This window comes from Camelus dromedarius, chromosome 16 (assembly GCF_036321535.1).
Source record: "Camelus dromedarius isolate mCamDro1 chromosome 16, mCamDro1.pat, whole genome shotgun sequence".
Taxonomy (NCBI): Eukaryota; Metazoa; Chordata; class Mammalia; order Artiodactyla; family Camelidae; genus Camelus; species Camelus dromedarius.
This window is the reverse complement of record NC_087451.1, coordinates 13246384-13260711: the sequence shown is the minus strand read 5'-3', so window position 1 is coordinate 13260711 and position 14328 is coordinate 13246384. Positions and strand designations below refer to the sequence as shown.

Genomic DNA, 14328 nt, shown 5'->3' with positions numbered 1-14328 from the left:
GTACCTCCATTATAAATAAATGAATAAACCTAATTACCTTCTGCCCCCCAAAATGTCTAAAAAAATAAATAAAACCACATCCTTTAAAAAAAATAAATAAATTTAACAATATTAAATCAGTTCTCCATTTTTAAAGTACTGTGTGTATGTATATATAGGTTTTCTCTGACCAGAACATGACTGCAGCTAACATCTGCTCTTGGTATTTTTATTCATTTATTGAACCGGCCACTGTAGTGTGATCTCAAGTTATTCTAACCTGCATACCATAGTTTTATATTCTTTCAGATGTAAATAATATCTTCCTTTGTCCTAACTCACAGCTGTCATGAGGACAAATGATACTATTTTTAAAAAAATTTCACTGAAAATATGACTAAAAGGAGCAGGTGTCAAGAGGGAGCCCCATGACCTCCACTCCACCACTGGCACGAAGGAAGCAGTGGTTCTAGAATTCTCGATGTCTTTACCCATCACCAGCTCCCTCCCCCTGCTCATGCTACCCTGACAGTGTTGCCATCACTATCTTAAGACCATGGGGACTAAGTTCCTTACATCCTTTATCCTTGTTGACCTCAGTCACCTTAAGTAGCCCAGCAATCATCTCTCATCCTTACAGTCTCCTCTGTACAGCATGCAATTGTCAAACTTTTTCAGTCACTATTTCAGTTCAGTAGGGATTTTCCTACTCTGTCCATTACTCACCCCAACTCTTAAAATCTTTTGCCTGGGCCCTCTGGAAGTCGCTGTCATCTGCAAAGTCCACTGTACTTTTAACCTCTTTTGGAATGTTCTTGCCCTTGCCCCTTGTTTTAGTTTTTCTTAGTTATTGCCTTTCAGTTTTTGAAGGTTGAATTTTTATCTTATGGTTTTCTGTAGTACCACTCCTTTCACAATTCCTAATAGTTAAAGATGTTGAACATCTTTCATGTGCTTATTTGAAATCCATCCCTTTATCCTCCTTGGTGCTATGTCTGTTCATGCCAATCACTGTTGAATAGAAAGCTCTTTACATATTCTGGATTTAAGTCCTTTGTTGGATGTCTAATTTGAATTTTTTTTTTTAAATCCATGGCTTATCTTTTCATCATCTTAATTTAAATAAAGTCCAATTAATCATTTTATTTTCAAGTGAGATAATTTCCTCAGGAATATTTTGCCACAAAGTGGTAGAGATCCATCTATACATTATTAACTTTGACACTCTGTGGTTTTGTTCTCATTTCTTAGATATTGTTATGTTGGGAAATTGGTATGAGAACTTTGTGTTATTCAGCAAGATTTGTTTTCCTGCAGTCTGTAAATCTTTAAAGGAACTGGGCAAATCCCCAAAGTTTACAAGTTGATAGAGTTGTTCCCTGGGTGGCATAAGAAGTTTTATAGCTCTTTATAAGAGGATATAATTACCTATCATGTAAAAAGACTAACTCTGGCATTTGACCAGGCAGTAGGAATCTTTTGGCTGGAACTGAGTGGTTTATGCATGTGTGTTGGGTGAATGCTGTGAATAGCATATGGTTGTGTGGGCAGATAAACTATGGGTGATGTACATGTTAACACATATTTATTGTAAAATTGTCTTGTGTCCAAAGTAGTTTTTTTCTGGGCAGATATTGAATAAACATCTAAATATAATTTTTGTAGTATACTTTTTGGCTAATATATTACTCGTGCTTTTAACTTGTCTTAATGCTGCCTTGATTCTAACCACATTGTTCTACCCCTCACTGAGCTTTTCTCTAAACCTTGCAAGGATGGTGTAATTCTCTTTAAAAAGTGTTCTTGGTGGCTATTTGATATGTAGGCTGTGACATGTTTACTGGAACATGGTGTATTATAATATTTTTGGAAAAAAGTCCACGTATTAAAAAAAAAACTTACTAGATATTTACGTTTTCCAGTGAGATTTTTCTCTCATTTGTTTTCTTGTTATTAATTAGTGCCCATTTTTTTCTTCTTTTTTTCCCAACCTAATGAAGTCCCTTTAACTTTTCTTAATAAGGCCAGTTATGAAGTGATGAACTCCTTGAGCTTTTGCTTGTCTGGAAAACTCTTTAATTCTGAATGGCAGCTTTGCTCGGTTGAGTATTCTTGGTTGGAAGTTTTCTCCTTTCAGCACTTTGCATGTCATGTCACTTCCTTCTGGGCTACAGAGTTTCTGCTGAGAAACCTGCTTATAGCCTTATGGGGTTTCCCTTATATGTAACAATTTAGTTTTTCTCCTGCAACTTTTAAGTTTCTCTGTCTTTAACTTTTGATGTTTTAATTGTAACGTGTCTTGATGTGGATCTCTTTGGGTTCATCTTATTTGAAACTCTCAGTGCTTCCTGGACCTGGCTATCTGTCTCCTTCCCCAGGCTAGGGAAGTTTTCAGCCATTGTTCTTTCCAAATAAGTTTTCTGCCCTTTCCTCTCTCCCTTCACCATCTGAGACCCCTATAATGACAGTGTTTTTCTGCCTCATGCTGACTGATGTGTCCCTTAAGTAATTTTTGTTTTTAAAAATTCTTACTTCTTTTTGCTGCCCTGTCTTGATGAGTTCCATTGTTTTATCTTCTAGCTCCCTGGTCTGTTCTTCTGCTTCATCAAGTCTGCTTTTGAACCCCTCCACTGTTTGTTTCAGTTCAGTTATCGTATTCTTCAGCTTTACAACTTCTGTTTGGTACTTTCTTGTATTTTCTGCCTCTTCTTTGAAGTTCTCACTGGGCTCATCCATTTTTCTCCAAAGTTTGGTGAACATCTTTATGACCGTTACTTTTAATTCTTCAATTCTCCACATCATTAGGGTCCTTTTCTGAAGTTTTGTCTTATTCTTCTGTTTGGAACATGTTTCTCCATGTTATTCAGAACAGCTGTCTCTTTCAGTCTTGAAGGAGTGGCCTTGTGGCCTTTATCCACCTTGCCCTAACTCTTGATTGTCTCTCGAACCTTTGTGGTTTATTCTTGGTATGACTCCCATTGTTGGGAGTGTGCCAAGACCTGTCAGTGTTTTTACAGGAAGAATTTCATTTAGCACCTAGTTTCAGACTGATTGGAAGCCAGACCCCCAGGCAGCATGGAAATAAATGCAGATTATATTACAGTTGTAATCCCCACTGGCCTCCAGTCCATGGGAGCTATAGGTGTTCCTTGGGAAACAGTTACAGAATTGGGGCTCTAGATGATTGTATAAGCTCCTTTCTGGAAGGCAGAACTGTAGCAAGCTCAAAGGAGAGCACAGGGATGGCATCTCCCTGCTTATGGTCCCTGGGAGCACCTCCCTAGCTCCTGGGTGTGTGGGAAACTCGAAACCTGTCCCTCAGGCTGACGCTCCAGGCTAAGTAAATAGGCCCCTTTCACAGGAAGACTGGGGTTGTATTTCATTTGGTTTTCTGTGCAGTGCCCTCGGGGTGGTGGCCTGCCAAGAAGTGTCTTTTTGATTGTTACAGTCCCCTGGAGCTCAGTAACGTCAGCTGCCTTGTCCAACAGGGCCAGGCAGTCAAGGGGGTGGTCCTTGTGTGGATCGCACATGCCTGCTGGCTTTAACAGTAAGGCAGCTGGAGAGTGTCCGGAGTGAGGCAGGCTCTCCAGCTTTCCAAGGGCAGTGGGAAAATGCCTTGACTACGCGTGCCTCTGGTTGGAGCAGTGCAGCCGTGCAGGTTTTAGACTGGGAGCGGGAGAATGCCACACTGCTCGTGCTTATCAGCCCCAGCCAGGGTGGCTGAATTTAGTCCCTAAATTTAGCTAGGGAGCAAGAGAATGCCATGTCTGTTCCTGCTCATCCATTCCCAGCCAACAGTGGCGGAGCACTGCAACCCCCTGCGCTTTCTGGCGTCAGCAAGGCAGTGGCAGAGTGCAGCCCCCACTTTCCCCTGCCTGCCTCAGCAAGGTCGGGGCGCACCACCTGTGCAGGCCGGGTGGGAGGAGAGTGCAGTGACGGCCACCAGTGCCTCTCCCTCCCAGGAGAGATTCTGCTGTCCCTCGCCCCTCCAGCAGTAACTTTTAAACTAGCAAATCAGTCTCCTTCACATACAGTCTAGGCGCTTTTCAAATTACTGTTTTTTAAAGAAACCTCCATACTGTTTTCCACAGTGGCTGCACCAGTTTACATTCTTACCAACCGTGTAGGAGGCTTCCCTTTTCTCCACATCCTTACCAACATTTGTTATTTGTGGACTTTTTGATGATAGCCCTTCTTTTAAAAAAAAAAAATTTTTTTTTTTTAATTGAAGAAACCATCAGTTACAGTGTGTCAATTTCTGGTGTACAGCACAATGTCCCAGTCATGCATATACATACATATATTCATTTTTATATTCTTTTTCATTAAACATTATTACAATATATAGAACATAGTTCCCTGTGCTATACAACAGAAACTTTTTTAAAAATCGATTTTTGTATATAGTGGCTAACATTTGTAAATCTCAAGCTCCCAAATTTATCCCTTCCCACCCCCTTTCCCTGGCACCGTAAGATTGTTTACTATGTCTGCGAGTCTGTTGACATTTACAGTGATTATCAATATGATATATATGTACTCATTGCCATTTTGTTCCTTGTTTTCTGGCTGTTTTTGTGTTTATTCTGTCTGCTTCTTTTAATTTCTTCCCTTGTGGTTTGATTTTTTGAGGGGTGTTATGTATTGTAGGTTTTTGATATGTGATTGTTATGAGGTTCACGTATGTCAATCTTTAACTCCTTGTATGTAAACTGATAGTCGTTTAACTTCAGACTCATTCTAAAATATCTATATTTTTAAACTCATTTGATGTTTTTTGATGTCATATTGTACATCTTTATGTTTATCCTTTCAATTCCAATGTCTTTCCACAAAAAACATAAAACTCTGTAACATGACTATAACTCCGTAAAAAAATGTTAAAAAAAAAAAAACCAAAAATGTGAAACTCCCAAAAAGATGGAAAAAGTAGGACAGTAAACTCCTGTATGTATAGTGTTCCCCTAATTTCTAATATTTTGGTCACATTTTAGATAAAAAAGAGGGAAAAGCCCACCTCTGTTCTTGACATTCTCATCAACCACCACTAATACTATGCACACAGTTTATTTCCTTTGCCACTGAACAACTTTGCTTCAATTTTTTAATATAGGTGTAATTAACAGTAGAAAAATACAGAGGTTGACCTGTTGCAGTTTGATTTTTAACAAATACATACACTCATGTAACCTATACCTCTGTAAAGACAGGTTATTTCTGTTATTCTGGGAAGTTCTCACATTCCCTTTCCCAGTCATCCTTATCCCCTCAGAAGCATGTTATTTTCTGACTTCTTGCACTTTAGAGGAGTAGTTTTCCCTGTACCTGTTAGTGTTGCATGTATCAGTACATCTTTCTTTTTTGTTGCTGAGTAGTATTCCATTTTATGAATATATATATATATATATATGTAATTATTCATTTTTCTGTTGGATTGAACATATACTTTTGAGCTATTATGAATAAAGCTGCTGTGAACTTTGCCATACAGGTCTTCTAAGTCACCACTGTTATGAGACAGATAAATCAATGGAATGTATATAACATGAGGCACTGTAAAGTGCTTTGAAGCAAAACAAATTAGGGTAAGGACCTGGAGCATGATGGAGGGTGATCTTTCTGATGGGAAAATGTTTTAGCAACGTCCTGTAAGAAGTATACAAGCAAACTGTGGAGCCGACTAGTGTATAACTGGTTAATTCCAAGGAAAGAGCAGAAAATGTGGCGTTCCTGAGGCAGGAGTGTGCTTGGCATATTCCAGTGTGGATGAGCAGGGTAGAGGGTTAAATCAGAGAGATATTGGTAGAAGAGCAAAAAAGGAGTTAAGGATGTGAGTGTTTTTTTTGTTTTTTGTTTTATCCAGAGAAGTATATGAATAGATTCACCATACAGCGGTTGCCAGTGACGATAATAATTGCATAAAGTTTATTGAGTTCTTAGATGTTGCAGCACCTTCTTAGTCCGTCCTATTTTTTATCTTTAGATCCTCACAACAATCCTATGTGAGGTATTGGTACTTATCTCCACTTTACCGATGAAAGAATTAAAGCACTAAAAGATTACGTACTTTAGCCTTTATCAATAATTTTATTCATTTTTCAGCAGAGTTCTGGTTGATCGTTTTCTGACAGTAGATTTTCTTAGTGTCCCAGGGTAGCAGAGGAATCAATTCTGGGCTGTATAGATACATCGAGAGTATCTGTTGGGGAAGATGGATGTGGACAAATCTGATTGAATTAAATATTTTCTAAAAGAATAAAATAATTGGAATGGAGGACTTGGAAGCAGTTTATCTGATAAAATGAATTAAATGGTTTAATGGAATCTTTCTGCAGGAGGCATTCTCAGTTAAAATTCATTAGTATTATCATACTTTTGTGTAAAATCTCTTATTTTCCAGATACAATCCTCAACATGAAAAATGTAGCACTGGACTATTTTATTATCAGTTGGACGTTTATTTGCGTCTTGAAACGGTTTTGGATCCAAGCAGAAGTGGTTTCTATTTGGTATCTTTAAATCTTTAAGGCTGATTCGTGAGCTTAAACTCTTTAGTTTAAATGAGAGTGTATGGTGGGGGGTATTACTTTACATTTATTGACATGCAAAGTGTCTTGAATTTTGTTAAGGGGGAGAGAGGAGTTGGTTACTTGGTGAGCAAGCCCATTTTCATTACTTTAATTGTGCGATTTATTAGGATTTTAAGCTTTTTATAAATGTTTTAGTGTTATAGGACAGAATTAAAAGGATTTAGAATAAAAGGAGTTTAACAAAAGGACTTTGCAACAGGATTGCAATAGTTTTTATATTTGATGGATTTGGCTAACCGCTTTTCATTTCAATCATCATGCTACATTCTGTTAAATGCTGTAGAACAGGTGTGTGTAACGTCATTCTCTCTATTGTACATGCAAATAAACACAATTTTATATATAAAAAGTTAATCCTCCACAATTTGGAGGATTACATTATGGAGGGTGATGACTCCATTAGGCATCATGGAGAGTACTTGCTATTTATATTGCAAGAAAAATCAGGTTAATAGCTACAGTGTTCATGAGATTGTAGAATTTTTATACCGACACTTTAAAAAAAAATTGTATCTATTCAAACTATCCAGAATGAAACTATTTAAAGCAAAGTTAAGGTTTTGTTACATGGTTTTCCAACTTTGAAAAAGTGAACTGTACAGCATGCCTTAAAGAAATTTGGATGATTTGTTATGATTTGTTTACTTATTGCCATTACTTGTAGAATGGGTGCTTTTGGCTTTATGTTCTTAAATGAGGGCATTATTTTGTAGTTTAAATTTTTTGCTTGGTTACCTTTTCTGAATATCCATGAAGAGTATTAATCTTTAGTAAGTGTCAGGTGACCGACCTACAAGGTAAGGTCGGTAGGACTGATGCAACCCAGTAGGTCAGTGGAAACCAGTGGAGTTCTTTAATTCAGGTTTAAGGAACGCAAAAACAATCAAACCATTCTTGTCAGTATTATTTGCGTTTTAAAGACATGATGTTTCATTTATCAGAATATCGAATTGGTGTGTATACTGCAGGTATAAACCATAAAGATCTTGTCAAAACACCTGGAAGCAGAGGGAAAATAGGTATTGTTAAAAGTGAAGGTGAAATATGTAGGGGTGAAGAATTGGCCTTGCATAGATGAAGTTCAGTTATAATTCATTTGAAAAATAAATATTATGGGCTTTGGACCAGTTAATTTTTAACTTGTGCTTCGTTTGAAAGTCATATTGTTAATTGTGAACTCGGGTTGATTTGTTTAGCAAGGGTAAAAGCACACAATCCATAGTAAATTAATGTTTAGTGAAGAGCAGACACTGTTATATGCTTCTCAAAATTTAACGTAGTTGTGGAGAACTTTATTCATCAACACTTGTTTATACTTTTTATCTTTATCCTATTCAGGTGTAATAGTACAGTCTATCAATGGGTCATAGAACTTGTCTTAACTTATTTAGTATGATTATTGTAATCACAATTTAAAAGTATATTATGTCAGATCACAATCTAAATGTGTAGCTGTTAACCTGTCCTCCTCTGGATTAAACCTCCTTATTTTTGGAGGGACTCATTAACATGGATTATTATTATGTTTACCACCCAGCCAAGAAGTGATACATTGTTAGGAGTGCAAAAGTCCCCTGGCAACCTCTCCCAAATATTGTCCCCATCCTAAACCCCTAAGAGGTGCATGCCTATCCTGAAATGGGTATTTATCTTTATGTGTTTATGTCTTTAGTACTTAATGTAACTAAATATGTGTCCCCATGTCTAACTACACACCCACATAGGCACACGTGTGCAAGCACACAACTTAATTTGTACCTTTTTCAAAATTGTGGTGAAAATCACATAATATAAAATTCACCATCTTTAAATTGTTAAAAACTTTTAATTCCACAGTTTGGCAGTGTTAAGTCCATAGTTTGCATTAGGGTTCCCTACTGGTGGCATACATCATGCTGGTTTTGACAAATGTGTAAGGAAATGTACCCACTGTTGTAGTATCATACAGAATAGTTTACCTCTCCTCAACAACCTCTCTGCTCTACCTATTTATGTCTCCTTCCTTCTTAACACGTTTAACTTAACACTGCACATTGGGGTTAGCCTATTGAATTTATTGTGCTAGACCCTCAAGGGGCTCATAAACTCATATTTGTTTATATTTGATTCATATTCATTGACTCATATTTGATTCTTTCCTCCTCTTTATTTTTCTCTTTTCATTTTGGAATTCCTCGCTATGTATTAGACCTTTGGGACTGTCCTTTAATATTTCTCTTGGATATGTGTTTGTGTGTATAAATTAATGCCATTTTCCTCTTTTTTGTGGTTTTTTGCTCTATTCTTTAGGAAGTTTCTCTGACCCTTGCTTTGAGTTTTTAAATAATGCCCACATTGCTTTTAATTTCCCAGAGCGCTCCTTTATTCTCTATGTCAATTTTTCTTTGCATTCTTATTGTTTCACGAATGGTCATCTCATATTCTTAAAATTATTGATGACAGTTTAAAAAATTTTGATATTTTCTTCCTGTATAGAGTTAGTCACTTTTCTAGGTGATTGTTAATCCTTGGTTGCCTGGATCTATTTGTAAGCTGCAAACTAAAAAGCTGACTGAAAGCACTGTGTGCTTGTCAGCTTTTAACCTTTTGAGGGTGCTTTGGTTGTGCCATTTTTTGGAGCCCTCATTTTTTGACAGTGTCTTTTAGTCTTTCTTTATGGACTGACTTACTAAGTTCTGCAGAGAAGACTTATAAGCAAACTGCTTTATAAGCTCCTGACTTTACAAGAACAAAGTTCTTGCGTTAGTGTTCGGGAAGCACAATGCGGGGAGGGAGATGGACGCTGAGGAAGGGCTGCTCACATGTATTAATGCTTCATTGAATTCCGTCTCCCTGCAACTCCCCACCCACCATTTAAAAATTTATATTCACCTGTGCATGGTGTTCCCCTGTCTTACCCTCTGTAGAGAATAGCCTTTCAGTCTTCTGGGAATGGGGAGGGTGAGTTGCCTAGCAGAGTAAAGGATTTAGGACCTTAGTGTTTTTCACATAACCTATACCATGTCCTCTTCATTTTATCTTCATTGCCCTGCACAGTCCATCTCAGGTGTACCTGGTGTTATCAGGTGTGAAATAGTAGTTTATGTCTCAGGTTTTAGTTTTCCCCAGCACTGGCTTGAAATTTTACTTAGGGCCACTAAGTTAGTCTTCACTCAGTTATTTCCCAAACTTGATTATTTTTACTGTATATTTTAAAATCATATTTGATTTAATACTGGAATTTATTGGAATTTTCAGGAAGAATAAAATGAAATACACGTGTAGTCTCCTAGCTTATCTGAGGTTGAAATACCACTTCTGCCATTTATTTGCCTCCTTATTTAAAGACAGTAGAATTTGGAGGGGAATCAATATATTCAAGTGGTTTGAAAACTAAAAAGTATAAAATAGACATACAGTGAAAACTGTCCTCCCATTGTTGTTCCCTGTCTTCCACTTTTTCCATTCTCCATCTCATTTAGGTAAGATTTTTTAATGTATCCTTGCAGTGAGTGTGTGTGTGTGTGTGTGTGTGTGTGTGTGTGTTTCTCTTGGTTAAAGAAAAGATGGGACATTATTTTTTATCTTCCTGTTTTATATAGTGTCCTTTTTCTGTTTACTGTTTTGGATCCCATTCCTTGTCTTCATAGAGCACTCCTTCGTTTTTTTACAGTTGTAGGAAATACTCCTTTGTCCATTCGGATTCTATTAGTCTTCTGGGGTTATAAACAGTACTATCATGCATAATTATATATAACAGTTATTTTCATCATGGCTGAATATATGTGTAGAGTGAAATCTTAGCAGTGCTGTTTCTCTATCAAAGGGTATGAGCGTTTATAATTTTGATTGCTATGGGCAGAGTTTCACAGAATTTTTTGAGACGCTCTTAGGTAAAGATCAATGTATATCATACAGTTAAAAAATTTGAAATGGAAAATTTCTACATTCAAAAGCAATAAAAATAGTATAACGATCTCTAAGAACCCATCGTTTTTTGGCCAGTCATGTCTCATTTATTTCTGAAAGATAAAAAAAATCTTAAAAATATAACCGTAATATTTTTATCACTTCTTAAAAATTAGAAAGTTTCAATGCAGATTTTCAAAATAGTTTTAAGTGGAAATTTAACATCTTTTTTTTTTTTAATGGTTCAGAGCTTTTTATATTTTCTGATTTTACTTTTCTGTCTGTTGCTGTTTTTGTATTAGTTTCGTATACAGTAATACTGTTGAGTTCTTTTATGATAATTATCCTGACTAGGACTTTCAGCATAGGGTTAATAAATAAGAGCAGTTAGACTGGGCATCCTTTTGTTATTACTGGTTTTAATGAGCATGCTCCGAAGCATTACCTATAATATTTATTGTAGGTCTTTTGTAGGTAATCATTATTGAGTTAAGAAAAGTTATTTTTGTTTTCTTTTGTTCTTATGACTAGGTATAGAATTTTATGAATACTTCTTGCATCTACTGAGATGTTAATATTGTGAATTACATTAATAGGTTTCATAATGTGAAGTTATAACTTGCTTGGGTAAATCCATCTTGGTTATAAGATTTAATTTTTTTCAAATTCATTGCCATTTTAATTTTTTAAAGGATTTTTAAATTTATATATATAGAAAATTACCTCTAATTAAATTTTTTGTTGTTGTGATTTCACTTTAGTTTTGACATCAAGATCATACTAGTTTTAGGTAATTGGTAGAATTGGAGGTTATTTTCTGATCTCATGGAGAATGTGTATAAAATTGAAGTTGCCAATTAAAATAAAGGTTTAGAATGTTGATTCAACTTTAAAAACAGATTAATACTAATATTTATATTGTTTTGGCATCTCTTTAGCTGTAAACATTTTGAGAATGAAATTAATGGGAAATATGCAAGAATAATTCTCAAAGTTTTATATTACATTTTATTTTATTTTCTTTATTAGGTGCTCAAAAGTGTGACAACTTTGCTGAAAAAAGGCCCCTCCTTGGTGTTTGTAAGAGCACTGGATCTTCTGGGTAAGGAAATTTAAAAAAAAAGTTCTTTGAGCCACCATTAAAATTTTGTATTATTTCAGAAGGGGAACTTTGATGCCTTAAAGTCTTTGTTTACCTTAAGACTGTGCTCTTATAAGAGAGAGTGGAAGGGAAGTAATAACATATTTTGAGTTTTTGTCACGCAGGTCTTGTTACTTTTCTTCTCACTGTTTCTCATATGTGGAATGATAGCAGGAGACAAAAGAAACTCAGTGGTGTATCAGAATTCAGTCTTGAGATAAAAGTTTAGCATAATTAAGAGTATTTTTTAGTTTATGTGTTTTTTGATAGTTTTAATTTTCATGGCCGTCTACCGTCGGTTAGAAGTTACTATTAGATGATAATCATCATCTTCATCATCATTAACTATCACACTTATTGTTGTAGCATGTGCCTGACACTGCTTTAAAGGCATTGCATGAATTTTCTCTTTTATTTCTTAAAGCAATACTATGGAATAGATACCATTCCTATTCCTGTTTTACAGTTTTGAAAAAGTGAGGCACTGAATTCACACAGTGGAGATGTGGATACAAACCCAAGATGGCATATTCTTAATTTCATGCTGGTTGCATTTGTGACAATGAGAGGGCTATGAACTAAGATGATTAAATGGTATTATTCATGAATTCAGATTTTTTACCTACTTTCTTCATGCATTAAATGGGAACACTATTCTTTCTTCTCAGAGGCTTATAGTGATTTAGTTATCAGGTTTACAGTGACCTTTTTACTGCACAGTTCCAATTAAGAACAATCTTCAGCTGCTGGTAAAGTTACAATGGCCTGTACAAACCATGTGATTGAAAGTTTGAGGGTAGGCAGTCCAGAGCTAGTGAAATGTTTCTGTGATATGTCATTAATGACCTAGATTCTCTCTAGCTGTGACATCTTTTAGACTATGACCCTTTCCTTAAGGATCTCACGAGGGCCGCCATCTTTTCAGTTAGTGCATCTCAGAGACTTTAGGAAGAGGATCAAAATGACTATTAGGCTTGGCAACCAATAGTCCCTGCCATGTGTTTTCAGCCCATAGTGTGCTCTAGGTCACGGATGCAGTGGAGAAGGGAAGAATGTGCAAATGGTATAGCATGATTAGATCTTGGGGTCTATTTTTTTGTTTTTGGGGGACGTAATTAGGCTTATTTATTTGTCTTAATGGAGGTACTGGGGATTGAACCCAGTACCTCGTCATACTAGGCGTGCACTCTACCACTGAGCTATACCCTCCCCACTTTGTGGTCTTAATTGTTTTCTAGGGAGATGGTTCGACTACATGGGCTACAAGGCACTTTTCTTCCAATGTACATTTTTGGGTTGAAGTAGGCAAAAATTTGCCATGTACTCAACCATTATACCAGGTATGGGGTAAGGATACAGAAACATGAAAACCTAATTCCTTGTCCCAAAGACTCAAGGATGTTGCTGAAAACAAAATCATAGCACAGAGAAAATGATTGTGAGATAATGATGTGTAATAAGAATTAAGAGAAGGCAGAGATCAGTGTGCATGGATTAATGGGAGAAGGCCTCACGAGGAAGGCACAACATATGCTGGATCTAAAGGAGTGGACAGTTCGGCAGTACACGTAGAAGAGTAGAGACTTAGATTGTAAAGCTGCAGCAGTAGAACAGAAAGTGGTATAAATAGGAAAGATGGAGGATTGTGACTTGGAACTCAGGTCATCTGCAAAACAGGTAACAACAACCACTTCAGTGCTCTGGAACTCAACCAGAGCCTTCCAACAATGTGAAAAGTTTCTATGTTTGAGAAACTGGGAAATATTAAGCAGTGACAATGGGAATTTGTGGCATTCATGCCTGGGGCTGCTCCCATCACACTGCACCCTTTCTCCTTCCAGCTTGGTTTATTCTTCCGGAGTGCCCAGGGCATTGTCCATGGAAGTTATGGTCTTGGGGGCATATGAGTTGTGAGGGCCAGTGGCTCTTCTACTTAAAGTCATGGTTAGCTGAGGAGCCATGAAAGCATCCCCAGGGGAAGCTAAAATCTGGTGGCTGAAAATATTCTGCCTGTTGAATGGGCTCCCCTACCCACACACAGATCCTTTTGGAGAGAATGACAACCTTTATTAACTCAGGGTGTTTGAGCATATCTCTTTTGAATCGTTGACTAAAAACTAAGCTATAAAGACACAGGGGGCAACCCCCAGGAAATCAGGCTTTAAAATGAAAAGAAGACTTAAAGAAGAGTAGATTGCACATTGTGGAGGAAGATGGATTTCCAGAATAGTACCATATTATATAACACATCTAGCTTTCAACAGAAAATTATGACACATGCCAAGAAACAGGAAAGTGTGGTATATTGAGAAAAGAAAGTGGATGATACAAACTGTTTCTGATTGTTTCCAATGTTAAATTTTGCAGACAAGGCTTTTAAAGAAGCTGTTAGAAATATGTTCAAAGAACTAGATGAACCATGTTTCTGGAATTAAAGGAAAGTATGGTAACAGTGACTTAACAAATACAGGATCGCAATAAGAAATTGGAAATTACAGAAAAACCAAAGGGAAATTCTGGAGTTGAAGAGATACAAAAGGTGAAGTAATAAACTTGCTGCAGGAGCACAACACAATATTCAAGTCAGCACAAGGGTCAGGGACTGATGTGTTGACAAGGAGCTGAAAAGGAAGGGGAACCACAGAGAGGAGGGGGAGCTACTGTGGTAGAAGGAAACTTTGTTGACTTCACTTTTTCTGGTGTTTTCCTGGTGCCTCTGTAATTCAAGTG

The 14328-nt window shown here is 36.7% G+C and overlaps 1 protein-coding gene across 14 annotated transcripts in view; it reads left to right on the top strand.

The window, feature by feature from the left end:
- The window catches only part of BCAS3 (BCAS3 microtubule associated cell migration factor), a 482840-nt gene that overhangs the window by 57737 nt on the left and 410775 nt on the right, over positions 1–14328 (top strand). For all 14 annotated transcript variants that reach the window (XM_031467999.2, XM_031467998.2, XM_031467997.2 and 11 more), the window contains exon 7: positions 11487–11559. In XM_031467999.2, coding sequence (XP_031323859.1) covers positions 11487–11559 — 73 coding nt within the window. The remainder of the gene's footprint in view (positions 1–11486; positions 11560–14328) is intronic.